Here is a 15,161-nt window from a genome sequence, read left to right as displayed (position 1 = left end):
TATTTATAATCTGTAGCTAAATCTATGAATACAACTGAATTTGTGTGCTGAGCTGGGGTAAAGTGAGCTGCTGAGAAAACTACTCTTCCGCTAAGGTAGCCAAGGACATTTTTCTACTTACCATTCACTTTACACCCAAAACGCCGGTGTCTTTTTACTGGTTCACTGTGCCGTCTGTTGTAGTGTTGTCTACTACTTTGACATAGTGAATCCAGCCAGTGCTTGGTCTCACTGAGTATTCTAGCTATTATACATTCTCTGTTTTATGCTCAGGCATCAGATTGATGGGATATTTGTCAATCATGACCATTCAGGATGTGTTCTGTAGAACTCTTATAACAGTCTACATTATGTGAGTTCTGTAGCACTATATTACCGCATTTGTGTACAGTAGCTGTGATGCTGGTGGTGGTATTAGGGCCTGGTGTGTGTGTGTGTGTGTGTGTGTGTGTGTGTGTGTGTGTGTGTGTGTGTGTGTGTGTGTGTGTGTGTACACGTGTGTGTGTGTGTGTACACGTGTGTGTGTGTGTCGGCAGTGGAATATCCGCGGGCTGGTTGTGGTGGGCCAGTCTAGGTCAAAGTCCAGGGCCATTTTTTGTCCCAGTCCGTCTCTGCTTACTCATCATGCCAATGTGTAATGTGTGTACATGCCTAGAGCAAAAATAACTCACATCCAATAATGACAGACATTGAAAACAGGCGCAGTTTGACATCACATTATGAAGTGTCATTGGGAGTGGTTGAATTGAAATGAAAAGGTACCAGAACTGATTTCAATTGTACAGTAACAGGGTTAATTTTAGAGTGAATATTCTACAATATAATCCGATAATCAAGCAGAACAACATTTCAGATGCTGGTACCCTGTATTGGTGAGCTGTGGCCACAATTCAAGCACTGGTCACCGGTCAGACAAAAGGGATCCAGTCAGCCTCTTGGTGTATGGTGAAGTTACCCTAGACGCTGATCGTAGGTCAGTTTTGCAGTTTCCACACTAATGGACAAGGGGACGGGAAGCTGATCTTAGATCTGTACTTAGGGGAACTTTATCTTGGAGCTACACCTTACCTGGACATGGAGGAAATCTCACTCAGGTCGCCCAAGCTCCCGTCCGTTACGTGCCCAGCCGAAGTGGCCTGGGTGCTGTAGCCTTGTGACGTCAACCCTTCTTCTGGCGTCCCCGCTCCGTGGTAGCCCCCCACTACCCACTGCTCCCCTCGGGCATCCTGGGGGACTGGTCGGCCGGCCGAGACCCCCGGTACGCCACCTCCGCTGCAGCCAGGTAGAGGGGGAGGCGGCGGGGGCATGCAAGTCGCCGTGTCGATGCCGCTGTCGGTGGACGCGCCCTTGATGTAGATGAGGCCCAGGGCATCGGGGTCCATGGGGTCACCCGAGCCGAAGCGCTTTTCGTCGCTGCTGCCACTGGAGGCATTGCTGGAGAGAGTGTTGCTGCTGGAGTGACTGGAGCCAGACTGGAAGATCAAACACAACAATAGGTAGTGGTTAGCAGCATTCATTTGTGTCTGAAAATTAACGGTCAAATCCTTGCTCCCTCAGTCCTTGCTTCCTCAGTTCCTCTCAAAGCGTATTGGAATAAAGGATCCAAGACCCCTCCCTCAGACCTCCAATGAGCTTAGAGAGGAATTGAGGAAACAAGGATTTTGGCAACTAGTAAACATTAAAAAAACAATGATACATAAGCTATGTATCCTGACGCCACAATTCAATCAGATCTAAGATAAAAGTGGAAATACACATTGTGGGTTTATTCACCGGTTCGGAATATATTAACCGCTTAAAACTTTAGAATTATGGAATTGGGACCCTGGAAATGTTTGGCAGCCCTTTACAGTGCATATGAAACTTTAATGTGTTCTGCATAGGGAGGCAAATACATTCTACCCCTCTTTCTGTTCATCAGCAAAAGCAGCAGCATCCCCTCAAGCTTCAAACTTTGCAATATTTTTCCTCACTCATAGTAATATTAATGAAAGAAATGATGCACATGAATCGACATTCACCATGCGTCACCATTTCTTTCAATACACAGATTTGGGGGGCAGGAGAATAAATCAGAGGCGACAGCAAAAGCGTCACCACCGACAAGGGTAAGCTGACCTAATCTAGCCTGGTCCGTCAAGGACGAGAGGAGGCGGGCCTCGTTCCCTGCAGACGTAGAGCTACACTCCATCGTACTGTGTCGGCTTGGGGCTGTATGGGTAACCGAGCCGTTCTCTACTGCTAGGTGCGACCCTAAAGATCAGATGACAATACGTACTGTATCATGGCCTATCATGGCCCATCTGTCAAGGGTGTCGTGTTCCAGTTCAAACCGACCATGCATGCTGCTAGAAGGGGATAAGGTGCTCTGGGAGCGCATAGGTAGGTCTACCAAAGCCTTTGTCGATTGACGAGGCAAATTCCTATGGGATATATTCACCAAATGGCCATGTTTTGTCATTGGTTTCATATGAAACATATTATTTATTTATTTATTTAAAGTGTCTTACAACTAACTGATTTTGTCCTGAAACAGTGTTACAAGACATTCTTCCCATTGACGCTCAAATGTAGGCTATTCCATGAGATGACAGACGCAACAAACTAACCCAAATCCAACATGACAAGAAAAAAGCATTACATTGTAAAATCAAAGTCAACCAGGCAACCCTCATTAAACATTAAAATAACTAACTCTTTCCAAGTACTCACATGTTGGTATTTATTGGGGGAGTCCTTTGCTCCTTGTCTCGGCTGGCTTCTCTCCCTCATGTTCAGAATCTTTGTGGAGGGATGGTGCCACTTGGCCTCTGCAAAAGAGGAAGACAATTTGTGATATAATTATCTCGTTAAAATACTCGTGGTACAATTTCTACGATACTGTCCACTAGAATTGATGTCAGGTCAACTCTTCATATATTCAGGACTTGAACTGGGTCATATTCACTATGAACCAAATGGAAGCAAACAGATTAAAGTGGGGAGGGACTACCTGAATGTGTCCAATAAGAAATGCTTGTTTTCATTTCCCATTGCAAAACCTTTTACTACAGTGTGAACTCAGGAATATGACCCTAGTTGCCATTACTGCCATTTTTTCAATGCAGTTTCTGAAATTCCCCAAAAATGAATTGGAATGGCAGTTATTTAGTCATTCTATTTTAAGGTACATGCTATGAAAGCACATTTGTCATTTTTTGACATCACAACATGAGACGTTTGGTAAAACTTTATGTGAATGACAATCTTGAATCTGTAAGAATGACAGTTAATATTGCGTTCTGTTTTGTCTGTCTCCAGCTGACCTTTTTGCTGCATTTCTACTGACTGGCGAGTCTCTTTCATAGCACAGTTGATGATATTGGTGATTACATGACGATGCTTATGATGGTGATGATGACGATGCTGGTGATGAAGAAGAGTAACCCATACCTGCAGATCTGGTCCTCTCCAGCTTGGGCTCCCCCTCTCTCCGGCCCTCTCCCTCCTTGTCGCTCGGCTGGTCCAGGTGCAGTGCAGGGGACTGGCATCTACAGGTGCCCAAAAGAAGAACAGGACATAAAGCTAGAGGTATCAGCAAACTGGTTTAAATCTTCAAAAGAGGGAGGCAAGATATGATATCTTTGTTGAACATTCTAACCATGAAGACAGTCAGTCAGTGACGCGCAGGTCTGCCATTTGTTTTGTTGTTGCCCAAACAGACTCAGTTTTTTTTCAACTGACCCGCACCTGCATGATAAGGTGTCATAAGGTGAATGCACCAATTTGTAAGTCACTCTGGATAAGAGCGTCTGCTAAATGACTTAAATGTAAATGTATGATCTAATGTAGAGCCGCCAGATCCTACCACAGGGGTTGGCAACGCTGGTCCTGGAGTGACCCAAGCACTTCATGTTTTTGATTTAACCGACCTGGAAGACCAGGTGTTTTGAATTTAGGCAATAATTTAACTGACCAATTACCTCAGTTGGTAAGGTGTGGTACCTAGTTGGAGCAAAATCCTGCAGTATCTGCGGCACTCCAAGAACAGGGTTGCTTACCCATGCCTTACCTAATCACAACTGTATCAACTTTCAATTAAATAATTATGTCAAATGAGAATTGTTGTCCTAAACTCATGCCTCAAAGAGAACGCTAACCAGCATATCATGGCTCCCAAACATTACAATTGAGAAAATGGGTTTAAATTAATCTTCTCCCACAGCATCCTCAATGCTTTGTCACTGATTTGCATTGGAACCTTTAAAGTGCATTGTAATCCTTATCCACCCCACTTCCTGCTTTTCGCACCACTGGCCATTGTTTCACCTCACCACTTGGCTAGTCACACTGAGCTATTTCAAACCTTTCCCTTGGCGTGTAACAGTATCCGTTAAACTGTGGCTGCCCAGACACATTTCCACAATGTGTCTCGATGCTGTGGGGATATTGAAGGAATGCCTTGCAACCTGAGAGTCAGGGTCCGGCTGGGGCCTCTGGCCTGGCGACTATAGACTTGTCTGGACTGCAGAAGGTCAAGGATCGGGGTCCTGGAAGAACCAGGATGGGGGGGGTAATGGCATTGTTCTGTCCTAGATAGGCCGTCTCCTCTATCATATGACACGCGACTGGTCCTACTACATATACTGAATATATGGGTTACTGTATTGAATATATAGACTATGCTGAATATATGTAAAGCACTTTGAGACAATGGCAGAGGTAAAAAGTGGTTTTAAAATAAATGGGATTGAATCATATACACTATTGGTCATTGTGAATGCTGAACAGTTATGAAAATCGCTTTGGATGAAAATGCTAAATGACCATAGTATTATTATGGTCCTCTTTCTCTATAGATTATGTGCCATCTATGCACATGTGGGGATAGTCTGGTTTAAGAGGGTTGATAGGAGTGTAAATATGTAGACTGTTGCACTTTTCATATGCATTTTAATTGTGCATTATGCTGCGTTTCTATGTATTATGCTCTTTGTCTTTTTAAGCACATTACCAAATGAAACTTGATCTAATCTAGGAGCAAAGAAAAGCACCTTATTAGATGACAGCCATCTCTCCCATTCATTTGTGCTTGGGGTCTGTAGATTTCTCCAACAGATGCCATCAAACATGGACTTGATTATTTTGAGGAACGTAAACATCTAATAAACTTGGGCGGGGTTTCTACTTTTGGCACTATTCCATCGGCATCATTGCCCCAGACAAGCTCAATCAAGCGCAGATACAGTATTTTAATATTATTGTATTCAAACCCAGTCTGCTGTGTATGTAACTCTCCATCGAGTGGCGAGGCATGAGGTTGAGTGTCTTAAAATGTACACCATAGTGGTCCTAAAATATACACCATAGTGGTCCTAAAATATACACCATAGCGGTCATAAAATGTGCATCGCAGCGCTGTGCCCTAATGCACTTACCCGTTAATGTATCCAGCCTTCTGGGACCAGGTGCCACAGGGTCCGGGGTCACTGGACGTGGACTGGTTGCTGGGGGAGCTGCAGTACAGTTGTCCAGGTTCCCGACTGCTACAGGAGGCCGTAGGGGATATCTCATATTCCTGCAGTACCCTGAAAACCACAAAATAACGTTTAGGGAACGTTTAACCAAACGGGCCTCGACCGCCAAAGTGCCCCACCTGTAGGCTACAGCTTCAATGGCCCTGTTGAATGGAAAGGATTAGTTGTTAGTTGGATTCTCAAAATGGCCACACACTCCAGGTCTAAGGGAACACTTTGACTGTACAAACTAAATTGCCCACTGGGTGGGTCACTTTGGATAAACACATCTGCTAAACGACCATGTTATCACTCATGTTATTCTCAAAGAGCCTTCGTGACAATGTCAGGCGTGTCATTACAACTCATCGCCTAGTCTGGACATATGACACACGTGCCCCTGATGTTTGTTTGTTTGCTTTGTATATCATCATGTGCATTGTGCCAAAGGTCAAATTACAGAGTGTAGATAAGATGTTTAATTTTTTATTATTCGATACTGACAATACAAATAGTAGGTCAACCATTAGACAGTGACGATAAATAGTAACTGGACTACTAGAATCCCATCCATTTATGAAGAGTGTTTGGGGAAATACTAGGGGAACATAGCGTAAGTTCTCAGTTAGGCCAGGCGTTATTCTTAGCCTGAACAGACTGTTCCAAGCCTCCGTGAGAGTGGGAGATGCTTGAGCCTCCGACTCGTGAAACTCGACTCTCCCGCCGGCCCGGGAGGAACGCTGAGCCCTCGAAAAAAACACAGAATCACAGATCATATGGAAAAGCTGAGATGGGATCGTAAATGTGCAATGGGTAAGCGAGCATAATAGAGGGTATATATTGTAGGGCAGGGAGGAAGGGATGAGGTGGTGTGAAAGGGAGGATAATCTTGCATATTCAGCAGCTTTGGAGCAGGCCTGCTTCGCAAGGCGTTGGCAGCTGCAAATTGAGTCCCACTCCCTCTTAATTAGCTGGCGAAGCTCCAACTAGGAGTGGAAGCCACAAAGTGTTTGAATTCAAACAACCCCCACACAAACATATGCAGTGTCTCCGTGTCGTTTCCCTTAGGAAAACATGTCACCTTAATGGTTCCATTGTACTACCTCAGAGTCTATCACGTCTGTTTTTTTCTGTAGAACCCAGACAAAGTGTCACATATGACAAATATGGTATGGTAAAAGGGTGCGGGAAATGTAATGTTACATGAATTATAACCCAGAAACCGGTTTTCCTATTTCCTGCTGGTAATGGTGTGGGTGACTCCCGGTACGCTCCACAGTGTTAATAAGAACCAATATGTTACTCTATCAACTGGTCTGGTCCGAAAAGTAGACTGAGAAGGCTAGTGTCTTGGAAATACGTGGTCATTTTAATTTTGTTACTCATTACGGTTTGATTCTCAAGAAATTTCAGTGACAAATGAAAATTCTAACTTTGTTCTAAAAGCTACCCCCCACCTAAGTGTAGCTCACAAGCGCTAACTAAAAACCCAAATAAAAGGACAATGACTAGTGGGTCAGGACTTTAGGTTCACTAAAGCCTTTAGTTGGAGTTTATCAAAGCACACTGCGCTTTATTATGGCCGACAATTTTCGTACTCATCACTGCATTCTCTACCAGAAAGTTGGTTGGCCCTCTGATGTCATGTAGGTTGATACATTGCTTCGTTCTCATTTATAAAGCCCTTTTACATAAAGTCCCACTGTACCGAACATCATTACTAAACTTTAGACACCCGGTCTCAGGGATGGCGAACTCTGGAAATTCCTTTGGTCTATACAGAGTTAGGCAACTCTGCTTTTATAGTTTTCTTGCACCTTATTTTGTGGAACAATCGTTCAAATGTGATGTTCTGGTGCCTCTAGGGCAATTCAGAAAGCTGATTGAGGACCTCATTACTGATGAACGTGTTTGTTTTTTCTGACCGTGTTTTTCTTTCTGCTTGCATTTTGTATTTACATTTTGATGTGGGTATTTTCTGGAATTTATGTAATTCAGGGTCTCATCTGTAAAAGAGATCATGGTTTCAGTATGAATCTCTGATAAAATAAAGGAGAAATAAATGCATAATTTGGTGCCAAAGCAGGGTTGACATCTTAACTCCTGACATCTTAAGTTTAATGAGAGAAATATCAGACACCAGAAGAGTTTGTAGCGAAGCAAACAACCTATTTTGCTTTAAAAGTATACAATTACCCAACAATGAACCTCTTCTGTGTGAAGTGCAGTCCATATGAAATGCCCATGTCTCCAAGAGAGCGACGTGACTGATAAGAACAGTTTATATGGTTGCAAACAGGTCTATAATATACAATGACTGAACAAAACATTAAGAACACCTAACACATAATATTGAGTTGACCCCCTCCCCCGCTTCCGTCAGAGCAGCCTCAATTCTTCGGGGCATGGACTCTTCAAGGTGTTGAAAGCGTTCCACAGGGATGCTCGCCCATGCTGACTCCAATGCTTCCCACAGTTGTGTCAATAAGGGAACATAGCCTTCACCTGGATTCACCTGGTCAGTCCACGTCATGGAAAGAGCAGGTGTTCACAATACTTTTGTACACTCAGTGTAGACTTGTAAAGTCTTTCATACAGACATTTTCAAGGACAATCCAATCTGAAAATAGAGTTTTCACTCCTGAGAGGACAATCTATGCCACAATCATTCCTGTGAAACCATTGACTAGAAGGGAATCACTTCATCTCAATTTTCCGCCACGATAAGGAAAAATGACAGCCAATAGGCTGTGCTTTTCTTTTGACAAAAGGTCAAACTCATCCCACAAAAATGCACTACTCCCACATGTACACACACATACCGGTATGCTTGCATGCACACACACAGTTGTCATACAGTTGTAAAAGGATATGCACACACTGATTATGTGAAACACCACACATACGCATGGCAACACACGCGCGTTCAACCTGATGCACCCTTGCATAGCTGACATGTAATGGAACACTGCCCAAAAGACCAGTGCTGAGGTAGCCTTACTGTCACTGTGTGTGTGTGTGTGTGTGTGTGTGTGTGTGTGTGTGTGTGTGTGTGTGTGTGTGTGTGTGTGTGTGTGTGTGTGTGTATCACACACACAGACCACAGCAGAGAGGCAGTGCAGGGCTGCAAACAAGAGCCTCAACACTCAGGAGCTCAATAAAACATTCACATGCCTTGACGCCCTGCTAGCGAACCCCACAGCCCCCCGCCCTCAACCCCTCACCAACTTCCATGCTGTGTGCCAAGTTCAGTAACAGGGGCACAACACGGGAGGTCGATCCACAATCCTTTATAGACAGAGTGAAAAAGTAGATGCTTATGGAGTGACATTGGTGCCAACAAAATTAAACATTTCATGATACAAATTCTGATAAAAATTCTGTTGCCACTAAAATCACTCCATAAAACATGACCAAACATATGGGCAAAAACGAGGAAAACCCTCAAGTCTCTTCTGTTAGTTTTTCTGTTAGTATCATATCAAGTGCCAAAGAGTGCTTATCATCTACATTCATCATTGATTCAGTTGTTTTTTTCTCGTTCTGGTACTCACTGTGTGTGCAAACACCATCTGAAGCAATGGCTGTGAGAAACACTGCTTTAAGTATCGTAGCTACAGCATGTTAGTTGGAATTAGAGCTGGGTCGAGTTTATTAGGGATCAACAGTAGAAAACTGACAAACCGGGATGTTTTACCTAGACTTGTCAAATAACAAACCCCATTCCTGTTTTCCATTGCAAATCGTTGTAAAACACTCAGTTGCTTTTCCCTAATGAACATGCCCCTTCTGCCATCTTGTTTTTCTTCCCGTCAGAGCAGTCTCCGTTTCCCAGTCATGTATTTGCCACTTAATTTTATGCTAATCACATTACAAAAACCTTGACCTCATTATGCACGGCCTATGCTAATGTCGTGCAGTGTCAGTGATACTAAGGATAGAAGTGCCATTGTGTTCGTCGGGAAAATTATACAATTTCACTAACAAAAACAGGTCACCAATGAGTCCTATTCAATCATTAGTAAAGGTCCTTGGGAGGAGTCAGACATGATTGGTCAGCAAATCTGTATATGTATATGACATCTGAGTGACTCTTTATACCAAGCAAGGAAGCATGTTTGATGTAATATACACTACCATTCCAAAGTTTGGGGTCACTTAGAAATGTCCTTGTTTTGGAAAGAGAAGCATTTTTTTTGTCCATTAAAACAACATCAACTTGATCAGAAATAGAGTGTAAACATTGTTAATGTTGTAAATGGCTATTGTAGCTGGATACGGCAGATTTTTATATGGCATATCTATAGAGGCCCATTATCAGCAACCATCACTCCTGTGTTCCAATGCCACATTGTGTTAGCTAATCCAAGTTTATCATTTTAAAAGGCCAATTGATCAATAGAAAACCCTTTTACAATTATGTTAGCACAGCTGAAAACTGTTGTTCTAATTAAAGAAGCAATAAAACCGGCCTTCTTTAGACTAGTTGAGTATCTGGAACATCATTTGTGGGTTCGATTACAGAGTCAAAATGGCCAGAAACAAAGTACTTTCTTCTGAAACTCATCAGTCTATTCTTGCTCTGAGAAATGAAAGCTATTCCATGCGAGAAATTTTCAAGAAACTGAAAATCTCATACAACGTTGTGTACTACTCCCTTCACAGAAGAGTGCAAACTGGCTCTAACCAGAATATAAAGAGGAGTGGGAGGCCCCGGTGCACAACTGAGCAAGAGGACAAGTACATTAGTGTGTCTAGTTTGAGAAACAGATGCCTCACAAGTCCTCAACTGGCAGCTTCATTAAATAGTACCCGCAAAACACCAGTCTCAACATCAACAGTGAAGAGGTGACTCCGGGATGCTGGCCTTCTAGGCAGAGTTCCTCAGTCCAGTGTCTGTGTTCTTTTGCCCAGCTTAATCTTTTCTTTTTATTGGCCAGTCTGAGATATGGCCTTTTCTTTGCAACTCTGCCTAGAAGGCCAGAAGTGATGGTTGCTGATAATGGGCCCCTGTACGTCTATTCCATTAAAAATCAGCCGTTTCCAGCTACAATAGTCATTTACAACATTGAAAATATCTACACTGTTTTAAATGGACAAAACATTTTCTTTTCTTTCAAAAACAAGGACATTTCTAAGTGATCCCAAACTGTTGAAAGATAGTGTATCTCAAGTTTCCTTTGGTGACAAACTTTGAGCATGATTATGAGTGTCAAAGGCAGGGATACTCAAATCTGGTCTCCATGTACTGCTGATGTAAATTCTTCTGATAAGCAGGGACTGATGAAGACAGTGCTCGTGAGTGGAATCTCTAACCAACCAGTGACAATGACTTTAGCCTGTTCGAAAAGAAAACCGGCAGCACTTTGGCCCGCCAGGCTCAAATTTGAGTACCTCTGATCTAGGGCGTTTGAACTTGGAACTATGAGTCAATGAAGATGGAGGTGGGTGCTGAGGTGTACCTGGTCCCGTCCTGTTGCTTCCTGTCGAAGGAGGTGCTGCGGGAGATGGCCCCCTGGGCGTAGTGGAACATCTGCTGCCCAGGGCTGGGGCCCTGTGTGGGGGAGGCCCGGGACATGGACGGGCCGCCACCTGGGGCGGTCGAGACGCGGTGCCAGCCGGCAGCCGTGGTGGTCTTGTACTCCACCACGGGGACGCGGTACATCTCCGAGCAGCTCCTGATAGAATAAATCAAAAGACACATTAGCAATTCAGCGTCTTACAAAACAATCTTAAAACAGTGAAGTATATGTACTAAAATTATACTGTAAGAGTATGAGTTGGTGTTGTTACCGTGTTATTAAGTGCATCTAATGTAAAAATGTGTAAATCCTCTTACTTGCCAAATATGTTATACTGTAAATCAATGGGAGATTTAATTTGAGATTTGGCAGATGGACTGCATTTTAAGAGTTAGGTTTTTTGAGATTTTTCAATGCCCGTTACATTTTTCCACAAACCTCACTAATTGATACGTCCATTTCCAAACTGGTATAGCCTCGTTCCACCTCTTTCTTGCTTGATTTAAATGTCAGAATACAGTATTTACCCAATATTCTGAGTGCAATCTCCCATTGCATTTGGGACCAGTCGCTGTTAACTTGTGTCCAAATTCATCCCAATTTACAGCTACTTTGCTACAGTTAAATATGTTAAACAGTTGCGGATGGATATGAGCTGCATTGACTAAGCCTGTGGCCGATTGATAACATTGATAACAGCCGATTGATCAATAACAGTGGTATTAGTATTTTATTTGGATCCCCATTAGCGGTTGCGAAAGCCGCAGCTCCTCTTCCAGGGGTCCACACAAAACACAACATTAATAGACAACATTGATTAATTTAACAAGCCCATTAGGTCATGACTACAGAGATCATTAGCTTTGAACTAGCCAAGTCCCAAAAGTCTGGGTCCCAAAATGCATCCTATTTTCCTATTCTGAACAAAAATATAAACACAACATGTAAAGTGTTGGTCCCATGTTTAATGAGCTAAAATAAAAGATCCCAGAAATGTTCCTATGGATAATGTTCTTTCACCCTGCTTGATTCCTGTTAAAACATGATTTGGCAAGTCTCAAGTTCTCAACACAACAGTTCACCAACCAACCCAACGACTACCTTGGAATGTCCCCCCAAAAAATGGCACAGCACGAAAACCCGGTCTTGATTCATACATGTTGGCCCAGTCTCAAATGGCACAGGTCCATAGGGCTCTAGACAAAAGTAATGCGCTACCTACACTGAACAAAAATACAAATGCAACAATGTCAAAGATTTTACTTTTACAGTTACAGTTCACATAAAGAAAATAAATTAATACAAAATCGGTCAACTGAAATAAATTCATTATGCCCTAATCTATGGATTTCACATGACTGGGAATACAGATATGAATCTGTTGTTCAAAGGTACCTTAAAAAAAGGTAGGTGCGTGGATCAGAAAACCAGTCAGTATCTGATGAGTTTGCATCATGCAGTGCAACATCTCCTTCACATTGAGTTGATCATGCTGTTGATTGTGGCCTGTGGAATGCGGTCCCACTCCTCTTCAATGGCTGTGTGAAGTTGCTGGATATTGGCAGGAACTGGAACAAGCTGTCATATACATCGATCCAGAGCATCCCAAACGTGCTCAATCGGTGACCTGAACACTGAGTACGGCAGTGCCATCATAACTTGATTGATGCGACGGCTAACATGTCCCGACATGTCGTTTTGTGGCCTTTTATGCATTCTAGTAGAGTTAAATAGTTACACACACACACACAGGTCTACGACACTGCATCTCAGTGCAAGAGGAGTCACTACAGTCCCTGGTTCGAATCCAGGATGTATCACATCCGGCCGTGATTGGGAGCCCCATAGGGCGGCACATAATTGGCCCAGCGTCATCTGGGTTTGGCCGGGGTAGGCTGTCATTGTAAATAATAATTTTTCTTAACTGACTTTAAATAAAAGTTTGCACACAGACACGCATAACAAAAATATATTTTGGTGGAATTTAAGTATGTCCCCATTACCAGTAAAACATAATCCAAACCTATTTCTTTCACTTACTTGCTGTGCTGTTTCATTGTACATTTGTTCAGTCGTTTCATTCTCAACCAGGATTTCATCATACATGTCAAGCAGTGAAGTTTCAGCTCTCTGTCCGTCCATGATCTCTTCCTCTGTGGGCACTGTCACTGTGTCCATTTCTATCTTGTCCAGCTGTGTATGTAACATTTCACGTAAACCCTGTTTCATGTCTGCATCGAAGTAGCGGTCCTTGTACATAGCATTGAGCATGGTTGCGACACAGTAAAGAAGCTCAGAGACAATACCACCGAATCGCTTATTCACAGCCTCGAGTACTTTTGTACATTTTGTACAGTTCTGTTGAGCAGGCGTTTCAATGCCATGACAGAGGGTATCATGTCTGCTGCAAACGCAGATGAGCTTATTTCTCGAGTGGCGATATGAGTTTGTTAATGTTTCCAAGTTTCAAACATGTTCTCAAATGCCATTGAAATGGCAGTAGCGGTATGAGAACCAGCACACTCTTGAGCATGCAATACAGCTTTCCACAGTACGACATCCTGGTTGGCCCATTGTGCTGTCAGACTCAGCATGCTCATGGGACTGACATCGCTGATCCAAATGTCAATTGTGACATCCATAGCAAGTAGCATAATGAGATCCATTATCTTGGCTTTAATGGATTTTGCCTTTGAGTTGTCTCGCTGAAATTTTCTTACTCTTTCAAATGACTGCTCAACTTGAACTTGTTTAGTTGTTGGAAGTGTGCACTTAGTATTTTTCTGCTTTTGTTCTGTGTAGCGCTGTATTTTCGTGGCGTCATTACGTCATCTACTTACGTTATATACGTATGCACGTCAGCTTTGACATCGGTTTTGCACATTGGCTTGATGTCTAGCTTAACACCGATGTTGGCATTTTTAGCTAATATCGGCCGATTCCGATATGCTCACCGATATATTGTGCATTCCTAATTTACATCCCTGTTAGTGAGCATTTCTCCTTTGCCAAGATAATCCATCCACTTGACAGATGTGGCATGTCAAGAAGCTGATTAAACAGCATGATCATTACACAGGTGCACCTTGTGCTGGGGACAATAAAAGGCCACTCTAAAAATGTGCAGTTCACAACACAACACAATGCCACAGATGTCTCAAGTTGAGGGAGTGTACAATTGGAATGATGACTGTAGGAATGTCCACCAGAGCTGTTGCCTCACAATCACAGACCACGTATAATCACACTAGTCCAGGACCACCACATCCATCTTCTTTACCTGCGGGATTGTTTGAGACCAGCCACTCTGACAGCTGATGAAACGAAGGAGCATTTATGTCTATAATAAGGCCCTTTTGTGGGGAAAAACTCATTCTGATTGGCTGGGCCAGGTTCCCAAGTCCCGTGCCCACCCATAGCTGCGTCCGTGCCTAGTCATGTGAAATCCATACATTAGGGCCTAGTGAATTTATTTCAATTTACCGATTTCCTTATATAAACTGTTACACAGTAAAATCGTTGAAATTGTTGCATTTTAGCACTTACATTTTTGTTCAGTGAAAAAATACAAAAACATCTGTCCCAAGCGTTGTTTTAAGAGCAATTTAGCTTAGTTAAGTACAAAGAAGGAGGAAGTGGTGTTTAAGCTACCTCCTGGGTGTGCCGTCCTCATGGGGCTGGACGATGACCACACTGACCGTGTTGGACGTGCGCAGCAGGTCGATCATCTGCTCGTGGGACAGTGTGGCCACGGCCACCTTGCAGATCTCCATCAGCCGGCTGCCCGGACGGAGACCCACCTGCCAGGCGAAGCCGAAGGGCTCCACGTCTGCCACCACACCCTCGAAGTTGACGTGGAATCCCAGCTGGCCCAAACCGTTCCGCCGAAGGGTCATCTCCACGGTCTCGCAGCCCCGGGTGACAATCTAGGGCGACATGACCAAGAGAGTAAATTTCAGCCTACTTTGATCTAATGGCTTTATTAGGGTTTATCCATGTTGGCAACTGTTTTGAAAAGTTATGAGCATTACCTTATAAGGCCAACCTTTCCCCCAGTTAAAGTTGCTAATTACTACCTCTCCGTGAGGTTGTAGTTTGACCTAATCCACACATATACAAAACCTTAACAGCACTGAAGCTGATG

At 43.3% G+C, this 15,161-nt stretch overlaps 1 protein-coding gene across 4 annotated transcripts in view; it reads right to left on the bottom strand.

Annotated features, from left to right (window-relative positions):
* The window catches only part of LOC118389126 (signal-induced proliferation-associated 1-like protein 2), a 101,887-nt gene that overhangs the window by 20,614 nt on the left and 66,112 nt on the right, over positions 1 to 15,161 (bottom strand). For all 4 annotated transcript variants that reach the window (XM_052527430.1, XM_052527433.1, XM_052527432.1 and 1 more), the window contains exons 9-14: positions 14,669 to 14,943; positions 10,958 to 11,173; positions 5,418 to 5,567; positions 3,433 to 3,530; positions 2,713 to 2,810; positions 1,069 to 1,472 (exon numbers count right to left, since the gene is read on the bottom strand). In XM_052527430.1, coding sequence (XP_052383390.1) covers positions 1,069 to 1,472; positions 2,713 to 2,810; positions 3,433 to 3,530; positions 5,418 to 5,567; positions 10,958 to 11,173; positions 14,669 to 14,943 — 1,241 coding nt within the window. The remainder of the gene's footprint in view (positions 1 to 1,068; positions 1,473 to 2,712; positions 2,811 to 3,432; positions 3,531 to 5,417; positions 5,568 to 10,957; positions 11,174 to 14,668; positions 14,944 to 15,161) is intronic.

The sequence above is a fragment of the Oncorhynchus keta genome, chromosome 10 (genome assembly GCF_023373465.1).
Source record: "Oncorhynchus keta strain PuntledgeMale-10-30-2019 chromosome 10, Oket_V2, whole genome shotgun sequence".
Taxonomy (NCBI): domain Eukaryota; kingdom Metazoa; phylum Chordata; class Actinopteri; order Salmoniformes; family Salmonidae; genus Oncorhynchus; species Oncorhynchus keta.
Note: the sequence above shows the minus strand (reverse complement) of the source record. Positions and strands in the feature narration are given on the sequence as shown.